Source organism: Neolamprologus multifasciatus, chromosome 15 (assembly GCF_963576455.1).
Source record: "Neolamprologus multifasciatus chromosome 15, fNeoMul1.2, whole genome shotgun sequence".
NCBI classification, from domain to species: Eukaryota; Metazoa; Chordata; class Actinopteri; order Cichliformes; family Cichlidae; genus Neolamprologus; species Neolamprologus multifasciatus.
The window spans coordinates 34,446,275-34,462,054 of record NC_140453.1 but is presented as its reverse complement, the minus strand read 5'-3'; the positions used below and the strand labels follow the sequence as shown (position 1 = coordinate 34,462,054).

Here is a 15,780-nt window from a genome sequence, read left to right as displayed (position 1 = left end):
TGCATGTGCATGATATGTGATATGTGTGTGATATGTGTGTGATTGTGTGCGTGTACACACACACCTGTTTCTGCTTCATCTAGAGGATGGCCATCAGTTCCCTGTCCTGACAGCTGCTGGCTGTGGGGTGATTCAGGCTGCACCTCTGCTTCAGTGTCCACACCTGTCTCCTCTGCCACCCGCAGAAAGATCTGGAAAATACTTTATATTTAAATCCTCCGTACATGCACAACAAGGCACTCTTTCAAAGAGTGTGAAAACGAAAACAAAGAAACAATAAATAAACCCCACAACTTTTTATTTGTGGAAACTGTGGAAATCTACAATGTCTTAAAGGACATTTGATACTCTACTCTGTTGCAGGAGTTTCTTATAAAAACTCAGCCAAAGCAATTTTAAGTTCAAACTGAGGCATTTCCTTAACGGTGTAAGCTGCAGACAGCAGGTGGCAGTGAAGGGAGCATCCAGAAACCTTGCAACGGAGCAGAGAGTGAGAAAGTAAATCATGCAAATGTGACTTATCAGGTGCCACAAATCTGCTATCAGTGCTAATAGCCTTCCTGAAGAGACAGATAATACGCCATTAGATCCGTTTACTTTTACGTCACCCTTGTGGACTGTGCATTCACTATATTGATTACTGTGTAATAGGAGATTTTTTATACTAGTTTTATCACAACCAAGCACTCACTGACCTAGTTTCATATTTTCCAGTGATGTAACTGGGAAATGTAACTGTAACATTGTCTCACCTCCTCCAGCGTGCTGTCTGACAGCCCGTAGCTGCTGATTCCCAGTTCAGTCAGTCTCTGGTCCAGTGCGATCAGTAGGATGGCCAGGCTGCTGTCTTTGGCGGCCGTCTGTGGCAGGTTGATCACCGCCTCACGTCTAGACTCCTGCACCAGTCTGGCACCAGGGATGTGGTGTTGAACCAGCGACAGCAAAGCTGCCAAATCTGCCATGAAGATGATGATGAATGTGATTTTAAATTGCTTCTAAAGATGTTTTCAAACGTGCACTCAACATTTTCAGTCTCTCCTATTGTAAGCTACATATTCAAAGCTACACATAAACCTGACAAAATGCAACTTCAGACGTTTAATGCAAAACAGGAGGAAGTCCACGGACACAGCCCACGACTAAATAGTTTGTAGAACCAGCTTAACAGCAAGAAATGGAAATAACCATTTTCTATAAGACTTTATCAGTCTCTCAAATTGTTGTGGGTGAATTTTAAACCCACTTTTATTACAAAATTGCTTTAGTTCATTGATGTTTGTGTGCATTCATTTATGCACAGGTCACAGCATTTCAATCAGGTTGAGGTCTGGACTTGGCGAGTGCAAAGCCTCGATTCTTCAGTTTTTCAGCTGTTCTGTTGTCCTGAGATCATTGTCTTGTTTTGACCAAGCTTTTGGTGTGATGGCCACATCCTGTGGCTTCAAAATAAGCTCAAATCATCACCCCTCCACCACTGTGCTGACAGTTGATAAGAGGTGTTTGTACTGAAATGTCAAATGTGGCGCTAATATCTTTGTTTCGGTCTCATCTGCAAATGATAATTGCAGTTTCTTTGTTCCAGACCAACAAACCACCAAAACGTCTGCTTTTACTTTGGTGCTCAACCTTGCTAATGATCAATTAATGTAGTTTACACTCACATGAGCTGCTATCCTCACTTCCCAGCCCGGTGTCTTCACTCAGTGACGAGTCGCTGTCCTGAAACATAGAGCAGAGGACGGTTCTTTCAGTACTCCACATTTCTGTGCTTTCTTTAAACTTATGTACAAATTATAAAAACTATATAACAGCAAGGTAATAGATAAACAATTAAAACTTTACATTTGCTTTCATTTTTATGATGAATATAAATGAAAACAAACCTTGATGAGAGGAGGGAGCTTGTTGGAGCTGGTACTGGTGGAAATACTGAAATTACTGGGAGTGCTGGTGTCCAGTCCTTCCCTCTTCACCACAGTGAGGTAGTAGCCAGACCCCAGCTGGGATTTAAGGAAGAGCGGTGAGCCACAGCAGCACAGCTTCCCCTGAGAGATGATGGCGATCCGGTCACCTAACAACTCTGCCTCGTCCATGTAGTGGGTGGACAGGATGATGGTCCGGTCTGAGGGGGAAAGAGAGCCCGTTAGTGGGATTTATTTTCTTAAGTCTCAGAATAAAGATCTCCAAAGAAAGAAAAGCACATCCAGGCTTTACAGAGATGTGGATCAAGCTTCCTTTGCTCACTTACTTTCTGTTTTGTGTGTTGTATTAGTTTTGCTTCCTTTGTCTTTTTTTCCCCTGATTAGTTTTTGATTTGTCCCTGGTGTCTTCCATTGCTGCCAACTACTCTAATGTGCACTTAAATCCCATCTTTACTGGCTCATTGTCGTGTCGTACTGTTTGCCTGCTCGTGTTTTTCCACCCCACTTGAATCGTGTTTTTCCACCCCACAAAAACTTTGTGTTTCTGCTATTTGTTGGTTTTTTCTGTCTCGCCTGAATAAAGGTTAGTTTTACTGTTTATTGAGTTTGCCTGCTAGTCTGCATTTTGGGTCCACATTTCCCATTAAACATGACAAACGCATGTTATCTTTAGATAAGGAACCAGCAAACAATCTTTTAGTCTCCTGGCTAAAATGTGCTTTCTTCTCACCCTCAAACCCTGATCAGAAAACACTGTTCACAGCACCTTTGCGGTATTTGAGCAGCAGGTCCCAGATCCCTCTGCGGGAGTACGGGTCAACCCCAGCTGTAGGTTCATCCAGGACGACCACCTTTGAGCCTCCGACAAACGCTATCGCCACAGAAAGCTTCCTCTGCATGCCGCCTGAGAAACGGAAAATTTCAAGCTTGAAAAGAAAACTGACTGAAAAACAAACCTGTTGTTTTTCATGCATAAAGTCTCAACACACTGAAGTTAAACTAGTAACTTTACCGGAAAGGTTTTTGGTCTGTTCGTGTCGCTTGTGCAGGAGGCCGACATCCTCCAGCAAAGTGTCCAGCTCCGCCTTCACCTCTGCTTCAGACAGGCCCTTCATACAGCCATAAAACCACACATGCTCCTCTACCGTCAGCCTGAAAGAAGGAGAAAATATGAAAATATCTCTTTAATACAAATCTGATCAAAACAGTCTACACTATTAAAAAAAAAAAGGTATTCTGAACATTGTTTCAACACGTTGCAGCTCGGGCCTTGCATGTCTCAATAAAGGCTGTTTATTCTTCTTCCTGGCAGATGTCTTCAAGCATCTGTTAACTGCCATCTTCTGGTCTCGCCATCAATGTGTATAGGGATTAAGTCTTTGGCTGGGCCGCCCGAAGATAATCAGAGGCCACTTCAGCATGATGTTAGCCGTTTACTTTGGTTTACAATTGTGACGTGATGAAAGGCGACGCGTGTCACAAACAGCCCATGCTCTCAAAGTCTTGTAAATGCCGTTTGACAAGCTTTATGTGCATCTACAGAGAGCTGTGAGGATTTTCACAGCTCAGTTTCTTCCCAAGTCAAGTGTACGTTGTTGTCTCTTTCTAAATTATGTTCAACCTCAAGTGAAAAAACAAGTTCTAAAATGCACCCGAGTGCAAATTATGTAAAACAAGTTTCATTAAATTTCAATTTTTTGACTATAAGCTAACGATTTATAAGCTAAAGAATTAGCCAAAACAGATAATCGGGCAGTTTTCTTTCCTAATTAAAGTGTTTGATTTCATTAAACAATCAGGAAAATAAATGTAATAAATTACAATAACCACTTAAGAAGCTACATGCAAGCTACATAAAATCATTTGCAATCAGAGCTTTTGAGCAGGCGTTACATGTCAAACAGGACGTTGTGCTGGGGACAAACTCCCAGTGTCCTCCTGATGAGGTCCATGTCATGGCGGATGTCCATCCCTTTGATGTACACGGTCCCAGAGGTGGGTGGGAACAGACCGGTCAGGACAGATCTATCAAACATCAGATACATTAAAAAAACCATACTGACCCAACGTGCCATCTACATGAAACTACAATCACATCTCTCATTAACCATTTATTCTAATGTGATTTTAAAATTTGAAGCCGCACAGCCACAGCTTTGTTTGTAAAACCACATTGCAGTTAATGAAGCTCCAAAAATTCTGCATGTAAATTATGTTTGTGATCCACAGTCTAATTTTCAGCTAGCTGCTCTTACATGGTGGTGGTTTTGCCAGCTCCATTGTGGCCCAGGAAAGAAGTGATCTGCCCCTCATAGAACTTCAGGTTCAGGTGGTTTACGGCCAGTTTCCCCCCCTTCTTGTAGATTTTCACCAGATTTCTGATGCTTACGCCCAGAATCATGTTACTGGGTTCTGGTTCAATGTGATCTAATTACAGGTATAAAGAGGCAATATTAAATCTGTGAATATGCGAAGGGAAAACAGCACATTATTATGCCTTAAAACAACAAAACAAATGCAAGAACACAAAAAACAAATTGAAAAGGATTATGGGTAGCTTGAAGTTTAGTGGTGTCTAAAGTAAAATCTTTTTAATTAATTGGCTTATAGTCTCATCTCATTACCTTGATTTGTACTTAATGGTCTTAAGACTGCAAATTTGCCAGGAATGTCTTTAAACTGGTATAAAGAGCCGAGCTCAAAAGTCATCACGGTGCAGGATGACAGGTTACTAAAACTCTGTCCACTAAAAAAGCACCTTATGTAAACGATAAGTGACAGTAACGAGCCTTCCTTTGGGAACCTGCAGTGGAAAATGAAACAGTACCTTCATTCTGTTCTGTAGGTGCAGGGGGGATCGGCATGCCTGCTTCAAGGGGAACACCTCCCCAGTAGTTGAGCTGAAAGATGAAGTACCATGGCCTGGGGATCCCATACTCACCTGGTGTATAAAACACAAACAGTTTGACACACAGGACAGAAGACCGTGGTTGTCTTGCACCTTTTAACAGATAAACAGATGTAAAATATCTACAGCATAGCTAAGATAAAGCAGGAACCATCATACCAGGAAACACTGCTTCGATGTACCAGGCAGCGATGGCATAGATGAAGGCATCCACATACAGCATAAGTATGGAAACAGTGAAGCTGTATCGGTCTCCCTCCACAGGGCTGGAGTGCAGGTTGTACCACTGAATGCCCACGCCTTGCTCTTCATACTGAGAGAAATACTCACAGCCAAAGCCAAAGGCCACAGGAGAAAGGAAACTCTGAGAGAAACAGACAGTCACATTACACCCTGTTAAATCATTGACTGACATTCATAAATAAAACTAAACACTCTCATATAAGGCCCATGCTCATATTTAACAATTAAGGGATTCCTTTTCCCTATAAAATGTTCCCTGATGATTGCACCCTATCATTTTTTTTTACTTACAGCTAAGATTCGGTGTGTGCTGTTGAGGTGGTCTCTCCAGGCGACACACAGGACGTAAGGCAGGTAGAGTCCGAAGTAGATGAGTCCCCCGCAGGCAGCTGACAGGTTGGCCTTTGAAAAGAAGGTGCTGATGAGGAAACACTGCATGATGGTGGCGGTGGCAAAAGCTGTGAGGAAGAAAAAAATAACGGCTGGGTTGCTGTATGGCAAGATGTCGCCCCACTGCAAAAAAAATAAATAAATAAAAAATAAGACATGTTAGTCATCACAAGAAACTTTAAAACACTTTAATGCACAAATCATTTCCACTCGAAAAATTCTCTCATTACTTAAAACAAATATAACTGCAGACTTTGTGATGTTCACATTTTCAGTTTCAGCCTACAGGGTTGTGCGTGTGATGACGGATCATCGTCTTGCCTTGAGCAGAGCGATGAGCAGTGCCGCAGAAACCAGGAATGGCACTATGCTGCTGATGAACCAGCTGAACCAAAGTGTCCCAGTTCCTAGACCCATGATCCTCATGGTTTCCTTCAGCCTCGCCTCCTTCTCGTACACCACACCTTTGATGATCATGGCCACAGAGTAGATCCACGCCAGTGTCATGAAAAGCGGCAGAGAGCGGTTTAGCACTCGAAGAAAACTGCGGGAAAAATAACCAAAGACGAAATGTTTGTGCTGATGTTAAACCAGTGATACATGGAAGGCTACGGCAGCAAGTGTTAAACACAAAAATGTGACAATTATGAAGGTTTTCCTGAACTGCACTCCAACAGGAAACTCCCAGACACTCAACAACAAGGTACTACTAGTAGTACTACTACTAATGATTTTTCTAATACATTTAGAGTTAGTTTATAAGTTAACTTTAGTTAGTTTATAAAAGCAGAATTAGAAAAACTTGGAACAAGTGTGGCTTGTTTGGAAGGGATGATAGGACAGAGCTGGTTTGCAAAGTTACAAGACTTCTGGAACAATGTCCTTTGGAAAGACCAAATCGGAGATGTTTGTCCATGATGCACAGGACCACATCTGGCAAAAACCAAACACAGCACATCAGCACTAACACCTTAAACCAACTGGTCAAAGTGGTGGTGGAGTAGTGGTTTACACTTGTTTGGCAGCCACGGTGCCTGTCCACCTTGCAATCACCGAGTCGACCATGAACTCATCTCTCCACCAAAGTATTCTAGGATCAGATGTGAAGCCATTTGCTGACAGCTAAAGCTTGGCCCAAATTGTGTTAATTTAGAGTTTATGATCCCAAGCAAAAATCTACAGAATGACTGAAAAAGAAGAGAATAAAAGTGAGATATGAAAGAGATATTCCTCGTTGTCATGGCTTAATGTTTCCCCTCAAGGACAGCAGATTCAGCTATCTCAGAAACACAGAGACAGGTGCTGACAGGTTAAACAGAGACCTCTCAGTTCTGTTCGGATCCAGCGTAACTCTCTCTCCTCACCTACAGCTGCTCTACACGAAAAACTCGACTATAGATCAAGAAAGTTCACAACATCCATTTACAACTGCACGCCACTCACACATCGTCCACATAGCAAGGGTAGGGCATCTGCTGGACGTAGATGCCGGTAGTCTGTCGAACTCCGGTAAGCACTCGGCTCACCGCTCTCTCCACCAGATCCTGAACATACACGAAACCACCCCAAATATAACGCATGTCACTGAAGGGGTCAGCAGCTGGACCCGGATCCCAAAACCTGAAGTTAAAAGAAATCATGAAATCAAGAATTAAAGTGCTAGAGAAACCTTCCTAAGGTCGTCCTTGTTTTCATGATGGGGCTGTCTCAGTATGGTTAGTTTAATTACACATTAGTTACAGCATTATCCAGAACAAACAATAACAGCAGGAGCAGCCCTGTGTTTAACTGCTGTAAAGTGTTGGTTAAAAGGAATATGCTACTGCTGATAGTAATGAACTATAACAGGAACAGTACTTCTCAGTACCGGTCTTTGAGCTTGTTGGTGCGGGTCACATCATCAATGTCCATTCGGATCTTGTATGTGACATGTGGGGGCAGCTCAGACGAGGAAGTGTTGGGCAGCAGGAAAACCACACCTGCCCAGAACTGCCTGTCCTCTAGTAGCTCCAGCGCTCTTTCAATCAGCTGACCCTCAGTTTCCAGCCCCTCCAGTTTGTCCAGAGAGAAGCACTGCAGGAGACGAAGGAAAACACGCGGAAGATATAAACAGACAATCACAAGGAAAGTGGAATTAGGCTTCAAGCAAACTTCACTTTTCTATTTTATTAATATTTAAAAATAAATAACAGCAAAGGAGGAGAACCTCTGTGACTTGTGCAAGAGTGGAGATAGTTTGGTTTATGTCATTGTAGATGTCCAGCCAGGTCAGTGGTGCTCCGGGCCTCCGTGGGATATCTGGAGAGGGTGTCGATAAGAAGCGTGCGATGCGTGAAGCTGTCCAGGGTGTGTCTTCCAAACGCAGGTTAACCAGTACTGCAATCTCTGGCTGCCTTAACAAATCCTGTCTCAAACACATACACAGACACATTATTATGACTGAAAAATGCTGGAAAATGCTATATATCTCACTCTTTCCTCTTGTAGTGAGAGAAAGTCTGACCTGTAGCATCTTAACCTCCACACTGGTCTCCATGTAGCTCTTGATTTGTGGTCCCACCTCAAGCCAGGCTTCATTTAGCTCCTGGATAATCTGCAGGTCTTCAAATGTTTTGTTCACCTTCAGCGGAACCGAACTTAAAGTTAGCTTAAGAAGTCACGTCTGACACATCTTACAGAAGGTAATATTAATCAAGGTTTCCTTTTTAATTATTATTTTTTTTCATATAATGTCATATTGTAAGATAAAGATAAGATAAAGACCTTAAAATAACACAAGGAAAGCCCCAACTATCAGACAATTCTCTATGAGCAAACACTTGGCAAGCGTGGAGAGGAAAAACTCCTTTTTAACAGGAAGAGACCTCCAGGGAGGGGCAACCACATGCCCTGAGTGGTTGGTGTTGGGGGGAGGAAGACAGGAACAAAAAAAAACACTGTGGAAATTGCTTGAATTTTGTGGATAAAAACCTAAAACATTCTGGTCTGAAGACACCTTCTGTTTATAAAACAGTGAGTATAAGATTGCTGTACCTCTTTCATAACTTGCTGGACCGCAGGAGTGTTGGGTGTGTAGAGGAGTTTTCCTATGAACAAAGGTTTGATTCCTCTCCACACAATGCGAGACAGAGGGTTGGACTCCAGCGCCTGGATCAGATTTTTACAGAAGGGAGCTGCAGGAAGCAAAAAACCCGCCAAGCATGACAATCATTAAACAACACAGGTGTTTCTCAGTGGGGTTGTGTTGATTTAAGTGGTGCAAGTGCACCCTGAAGTACAGAAGGATCAAGGCCTCAAGCCAGGTCTGGTCTGCACATATTGCCATTAACATCCTGCCACAGAAACTGCACAGCGTCTTACTTGTATTGTTGTTGTGTTCCACATTCACGTCCTCTGTGCCATTTTTGCCCAAAAAGGACTTGATGTCATTGTCTTCATACCAGTTAAGGGACGGGATGCGTTCACCGTCAAGTTCCTGGTGACCGCACACGATCTTTGAAAAAGCTCTGAAACTTTCTCGGGGCATCGCTGTGTGATTTTCTGGAGACAGGACACGAATAGCCGCGCTCATGTCTGCAAAACTGGAGAGGGAGGAGATCTGAAAGAAGTGAAGGAGGAACAAAGAAGCATAGAAGAGGCAGAAATGAAGGGCGAAAACGGGTGAGAAAGAAGGACTGTAATGCGACAAAAAATGATGAAGGTCTGATGGTCTTAGGTCCTGAAGCACCTTGAACTGATCATGTCCAGTGTGATTAAAATAGAGATATAGACTGAATCTAATGTGCTCTTACATCATCCAGGAGGGCAGTGAGCTCCTGGGAAACTGAGGTGACAGCCTGACTGATGGCCCTGAGTTCTCCAGCGTTGGCCATTAGACGGTCTCTCTGACAAGGACAAGAGGTGGCCCGTGTTACTCGTGCTGCTTTGAATTCACTAAATTTCGCGCTGGTTTCTCCATCAGCCGATGCTTACCGTCAAGAACTTGGTAAAGTCGAGCTGAGACAGAAAAAGGCGCTCGGTCTCCTGCAGCACATCAGCTGGTAAGTCACACATCTGGGTCTGAAGATCAGTCATGGCGCCTTCTCCTCCATCCACCGTCAGCAGCTGTTCTAGGACACTTCTATTACACACCATGTCCTTTAGCCGCATCTCCGCTACAGCCAGTGTAGTCTGGAGTGGACAAAAACGTACTTTTAAGGATGTTTGCCCATCAGACAAAAAGAATACAAAGGTAATATGCTTGCTACTGACCCAACAAAATAAAATTCAGTGATGCCTTAAAGGGAAAACTAACAGTTTACATTAAAATATCATCACAAATTACATGACTTTCCTGTAACAAGTGACAGTAACTGCTTTTCAGCACATAATGTAACTTTGGTGGTAGCAAACACCTCAAAGACTTGTTAGTGACAGAAATCTTATTTTCATTTTGGATTTTATCTTTCTTCTTCTTCTCTCTGTAATAAATGTTATTTATTCTGTGTAAATTTTTTACATTAGATTGGTTTATATCTTTAATCCTAAAAGGGATTAACCACTTAGGCCAAACGAGTTTTAGTTCTACGGAACAGATAATGGGTTTATTTGTGATTTAAGCCGGTAACCAACCTGAAAATTAAGTCTAGCATTCAGCAGTGTGTCCACAGTCACAGGTGACAAGCTGGCATTGGTCAGGAGGAAGGTAGAAAATGTCTCATTTGGTCTCAGGTATTGTTTTACTGGGAGATCTGCAGTGGAAATACACAGATTAAGATTACAGCCAAAACCCCACAAAGCCCCACAAATCAAAGTCCAAGCTAGAATCAACACTTAACATCTAGAATAGAGCTTGCAGCTGAGTTTGCAGTATCAACACTTTAAACTTAAAGTTAGCACAGTTAATTTATAGTTTTTTCAGGTAGCACATGACGTCCGATGGTTTCTTCCTTTTCATACTGACGTGTTTGACAGATTTTAGCCTTATTTTCTATTTTATCAGCTTTATCATAATTAAAAAAAGACTTTTCCTGCTGCTGAGAGTAAAAAAACCCAATTACAAAGTCATAAAGTTAAAATGCAACCAGCTACAGGGAGGCAGAATAGAATTAGCCCGGTTCCAGTCACTGGTTCATTATTAATGACTTTCAGGTCACAGAACAGTGCAGCAGCTTTCTCCATGTGTTTGCTTGTATGATTTCTGCTCACATAAACCCATCGATACAAGCTTCATCATTTGAACTTCCTTCCTTATATTTTTGTTTTTCTTATCTAGAAATCTAAAACTGGTTCACCAAGAATAACCTTCTTTTTCTCTTTTACTTGTCTCCTGTGAGGTTTAACTAAATATTAATTTCATCCTTCCAAACAGTTACCCAGATGAAACAGTGCAGCAGGTTCTTTAAACTAAGACCTGAGCACATGTTAATGTTTGCCTTGCTGTAGAAAAACAAAACACTGACAACCTGTTTTCATTCAGTCTCTTGTTCAACAGGGGAAGTAACTCAATATGACCGAGGCAGGGCAAGCTAAGCAATCACTATGTCCTGCTTTCACAACAGCAATAAGACACAATCATTCAGCTATGCTTAAACCACACGTACACATACTGAGTAAGGCCAGTTCAGATACATCAAAGTTAATCCAATATTCCTTTCTTTGTATAAATTCTTGTTTTTTTCCCCCTTATTTCTTTTAAAAACAAAGAAGGTTTTTGCATTTGTGTGAAAAGCGGGAATAAAGCGCAGCTACGTGTCAACCAAACTTAAAGAAAACCCTCCCATCTAAACATTGATTTTATGTAAAGCTTCATGTTCTGCCACAATAACTGTACTTATTCATGACTCTTTCTGGCTAATGGTGCCCATTTAAGAAAGAAATTCTAAACTGCCCCTCTTCAAAGTTCGCCCTCAGTTTAATATGTATTCCTTGGATCAATGCTTCAACAGATTTAAACAAGCTGCAGTACTTGGCAGAGCTCCACTTCTTTGTCCCAGCTTCCGGACGCTCTCCATTAGCTTCTGAAAGCCGGCGAAGCTCTGATTACCACTGTACGCCAGAACGGCCTGGACATCCACTAGAAGCCGAGACAGTCTGGAGGAAAACAACAGTGAGATTGAGAGTGTGTGTGATACTTAATGACAGCAAACACTGACTTCATGTTTGTATACAGACCAAGTCTATTCAATCATATTGCCTGCTAATCCTAAATTTGCCTTCCAATGATTTCTGTTGTGTACAGTAAAATAATGCAAAACTGTGAGCTTTTACGTCATATTGCCTGAAGACAAGTGTTTTGATTTCCTTCAGAAATATTTTAAAACTATTCCTATAGGATGTGTTTATATAAAGTCGTGCAAAGTATGCACATTTTTGCAAATGAGCTGAAAGATGCAGGTGAGGTTTTTCCATCTGCTTTATTTCTAAAATATACTTTTACTTACAGTTTTTCTTATTTCAGAACACTTGTAATCAGAATACTAGTACTGTACCGTTCAAGCAATGATCCTACTCTAAACTGCCCCACTCTAGGCAGTTGGCCATGTTTTCAATCTTCGATCTACCTACATGGAGTTGTTAAAGTTGCCAACTTGGCCGGGTGTCTCTCCTGGTGTCTGGCTGTGGAAGCAAGGGTTGTTGATGTTGCAGATAATGCCCTGAATCCAGGGCAAGGTCCCTGCTGATGGCAGGGCTTTGTTTGGAAAGTGACCTACAAGGAAAGAAAAGGAGATCAGCCTGAGCCACAAAACAATGGAAATACTGTAGAAGTGACCTAAAATACATCCACCAGGTACTAGACTGAGCAATAACCCCAACATCCTATCCTAGGATTCAACTGTGTGTTAAAACAGTGCCACAATCTTCCCATTAGTGGACATCCCAGCAAATTCACCTGTTTCTTCCTGTTAAAAGTGACTTTTTCCTTGCCACTGTCGCCAAAGTGCTTTCTCATAGGGGGTCATGTGATTGTTGGGTATTTCTCTGTATGTATTATTGTAGGGTCTACCTTACAATATAAAGAGCATTGACACGACTGTTGTTGTGATTTTGTGCTATATAAATAAAATTGAATGGAAGGTCTGACTATGCAATGTTCAGAGAAACTGCAAAAACCCAAGAGCTACATCTCATACTGTACAGGTCTCAGTTAGCGTGTTAAATGCTAACGTTCATGCTAGTGCAATTTAAAAAAGACTGAAACAGTTTGTCTTGTTTTGGACGGGTTGCCAGGAGAAAGCCTCTTTTCTACAAAAAGAAGATGGTGAAACAACTTAGGTTTGTAAAGTTTCATCTGAACAAACTTCAACTTCATAGGTGGTGATTTGTTCAGTTCTCCACCTTTATTGACACTAAAGGTGATGAACAGCAATGTTGTGAAGAGTGTGACAAAATCTCTCCACAACCCTAAGAGAGATTAATAAATTACTTCAAGTTATTGCTGCTAAATGTGGACCTACAAGCTAAGGAGTCGTGGGTGGGCTTAGTTTTTTACCGAACTGCATAAAGTCCTGTGATGACCTTTCTCACATGGCTTTATAGATATGTAAAACTTTAATGTTCAACCTTATTGATTGTGGTCCAGTGGAGGCACTTGAAAACATTTCGTGTAGGTTTCGTGTTTGATACAGAACGTTTATTGATCCTTTGAACGTTGCAGTTACCATAAATGCCTCTGTATATTGTTCTAGTAAAATTGAAGTTCACCTGTCTATCAGGTAAAACTTGGTCTAGTTTACATCTTCTTAAACTCAAAGTTAGTGAGATGTAACTTTATCATGCACAGACTAACTGCCCATTACACTCTGACCTGGCATGCTGTGTTTTCTTAGGTTACCAGTTATGTCACTACATGTTTCTAGAGAACTAATCAAAGCAGGTCAAGAACACAAATGTGTGTGTGTGGCACAAGACTCACTCTGAGTGAGTTAATCCTCTTTAACCAGTTGGCAAAAGGCCATTTTTAAGACGTGTAAGCGTGTTTGTGAAGAGACACAAATATCCCAGCATCACTCACATTGGCTCTGTTTGTAAGGAGGGTGCGAATGACGGACAGAGATAAGGATGACGAAGAGGAAGAGCGGCCACAGGAGCTCGATAATCAGCTGGATCTGCACAAGAGGAGAGCATAAGAGGTGTTAACAGTAGGTCAAATGATCAGTGACCTTTACGGGCCAGGATTATAGCCAGCAATGAAACTGACAAATAAGTGCTGTGATACTTCAGATGGTGATGTATACACAGGAAAACTGAAGAATGATCTCATGTATTTTGCAGTCTGTGTCTCGTTCATTATGCTTCCTTATAGAATCAAACAATCTCTTGCTTTTTATCCTAAGTAGTGAAGATGTGATCACCTTGTTCCTTCTGCGGTACGTGATGTTCTTCCAGAGCAGGAGGAATAGTTGTCTGAAAAACCCCATCGCTCCTACCTGACCATGACGTGATCCTGGAAAAACGGTGGGGAGAAGAGGACAAGTTCATCAGGGCAACTGTGGAATGTACGCAAAGGAGAAAAGACAGACAGAGCCAATACTGCAATCATTGACAATCAAAAACACAGCAGGTACAATAAGTACTGAATACTTCACTGATGTTCTAAGTAACCTGACCAGACCGTATTCTCCTTTTATTTCACAGGCTTGTCTAAACTTTGCGGGAGCACCTGGTCATGCCCTGTTTCTGGTGAAATTATGTACCTTCCACTTCCAAATTATGGCCCTCGATATTAATTATCACTAAGTGGCAAATTTCTAATGACTGATTTCAGCTGGTGTCAGGACTTTCCATGCCTTTTTGTATTTTCCCTTTTGGGTGATATAGAAAATTCTTAAAAGGAAAAAGAAGTGTCATTATTAATGTTAACTATGGTAAATGGCCTGTATTTGTATAGCGCTTTACTTAGTCCCTAAGGATCCCAAAGCGCTTTACACTACATTCAGTCATTCACCCTTTCACACACACATTCACACACTGGTGATGGCAAGCTACATTGTGGCGACAGCTGTCCTGGGGTGCTCTGACAGAGGCGATGATAAATCGATAAATCGAGGCGATGATAAATCGATAATTATCATGATAAAAAATTATAACTATGATAAATGTTATTAGTGAAGACAGACCATACAAGGTATTGAATAATCAGCCCCGATCTTATCTCAAAGACCTCATAGTGCCGTATCACCTAAATGGTGCACTTCACTCTGATGGCTTACTTGTGGTTCCTAGGACATTTAAAAGTAGAACGTGAGACAGAGCCTAAGCCTTTTTAAGATTAAAAGGTTTAAATGTGTAATTTCTGATAAATCTTAAAGTTTGTACAGGATCAGTTGACAGTAAACCCTCCCTTAGTTCTGCTGCAATAGGTCTAGGCTAGTGGGGACTTAAATTATGTAGAAAAAAGTTACAGACCTACCAGCCTTACTATGTGTGTTTAGAGTAAAGGTTTTCTTCTCTGTTCACTCTGATCTGCTCAAGTCAGACAATCCCATGCTTGATCCTGAAATCCTCCTGATCCAAACAGCTTACCTGTCTCACTCTAAGGCATTCACTTTTGCTCAACCATTCGTCCAGAATATGGTCTCTCTTCTAGATTTAGAAAACAACATAAAGCTGTTTAAGTACAGCTAGAACTGCTCTGACTAATTCCCTTTGCAAACCTTACAAAACAGTCTGCATCTCTGCGCATGTCAGTGCAGGTGTAGGATGTAGTTTTTATAACCATTAAAGCCGGCTTTTTTTAAAAAATATATTTTTCTTTATTTTGACCGCCAGGTTTCTCACGCGGTTGTTATTTCCTGTTTGAGAACAGGAAAACATTAGCAGGTAGCTAATGCAGTGTTGATGTAACAAGGTACAGTAACGATTCATGCTCTCATAACACAGAAACTACGCATCCACATAAGTTACAACTTTGCACTGTTTGAATGAAATTAGGTTATTCAATCAGGTATTCTTTTCTTAAAGTAGACATGTAAAAGAAATCAAATCAAATCAAAAGTACACTGTAACTACAAGTTTATCAACAACAATATTTAGCGGTTAAGCGTAAACTTATAATATAAGGGCAATAGCTTAAAAAAGCTTGAAGAAACATTAGCTTCCTTGTCTTAGCATCCTATACAGTGATGTTGCTTTTGTGTACATCAGCTCATTTACGAAAACAGTGAAAAGAAACCAATTTGATTATCTCAGTGTAAAACAGATGTTAATAATTACCTCTGTGTAATAAAGCTGATTTTAAAGCTCCTCTCCAGCGGCCGACAGCTTGACATTGACTTCCCAGTATTTGCGATAGCAGCTGTAAGCTGCGTAAAGTTCCGCCCACACATGAAGCGGATT

The 15,780-nt window shown here is 41.4% G+C and overlaps 1 protein-coding gene across 4 annotated transcripts in view; it reads right to left on the bottom strand.

Annotated features, from left to right (window-relative positions):
• Positions 1-15,780, bottom strand: part of abca7 (ATP-binding cassette, sub-family A (ABC1), member 7) — a 25,468-nt gene extending 9,688 nt beyond the window's left edge. For 3 of the 4 annotated variants that reach the window (XM_085132231.1, XM_085132233.1, XM_085132234.1), the window contains exons 1-26: positions 15,658-15,780; positions 13,797-13,888; positions 13,457-13,550; positions 12,010-12,151; positions 11,411-11,535; positions 10,075-10,193; positions 9,436-9,633; positions 9,255-9,347; positions 8,824-9,061; positions 8,497-8,636; positions 7,967-8,083; positions 7,670-7,867; positions 7,331-7,536; positions 6,907-7,083; positions 5,785-6,007; positions 5,365-5,586; positions 4,990-5,194; positions 4,750-4,863; positions 4,178-4,349; positions 3,816-3,947; positions 2,935-3,074; positions 2,689-2,826; positions 1,884-2,122; positions 1,662-1,719; positions 753-955; positions 65-191 (exon numbers count right to left, since the gene is read on the bottom strand). In XM_085132231.1, the coding sequence (XP_084988357.1) occupies positions 65-191; positions 753-955; positions 1,662-1,719; positions 1,884-2,122; positions 2,689-2,826; positions 2,935-3,074; positions 3,816-3,947; positions 4,178-4,349; positions 4,750-4,863; positions 4,990-5,194; positions 5,365-5,586; positions 5,785-6,007; positions 6,907-7,083; positions 7,331-7,536; positions 7,670-7,867; positions 7,967-8,083; positions 8,497-8,636; positions 8,824-9,061; positions 9,255-9,347; positions 9,436-9,633; positions 10,075-10,193; positions 11,411-11,535; positions 12,010-12,151; positions 13,457-13,550; positions 13,797-13,862 (3,886 nt within the window). In that variant the 5' untranslated portion in view covers positions 13,863-13,888; positions 15,658-15,780. The other variant, XM_085132232.1, reaches the window with a different exon arrangement.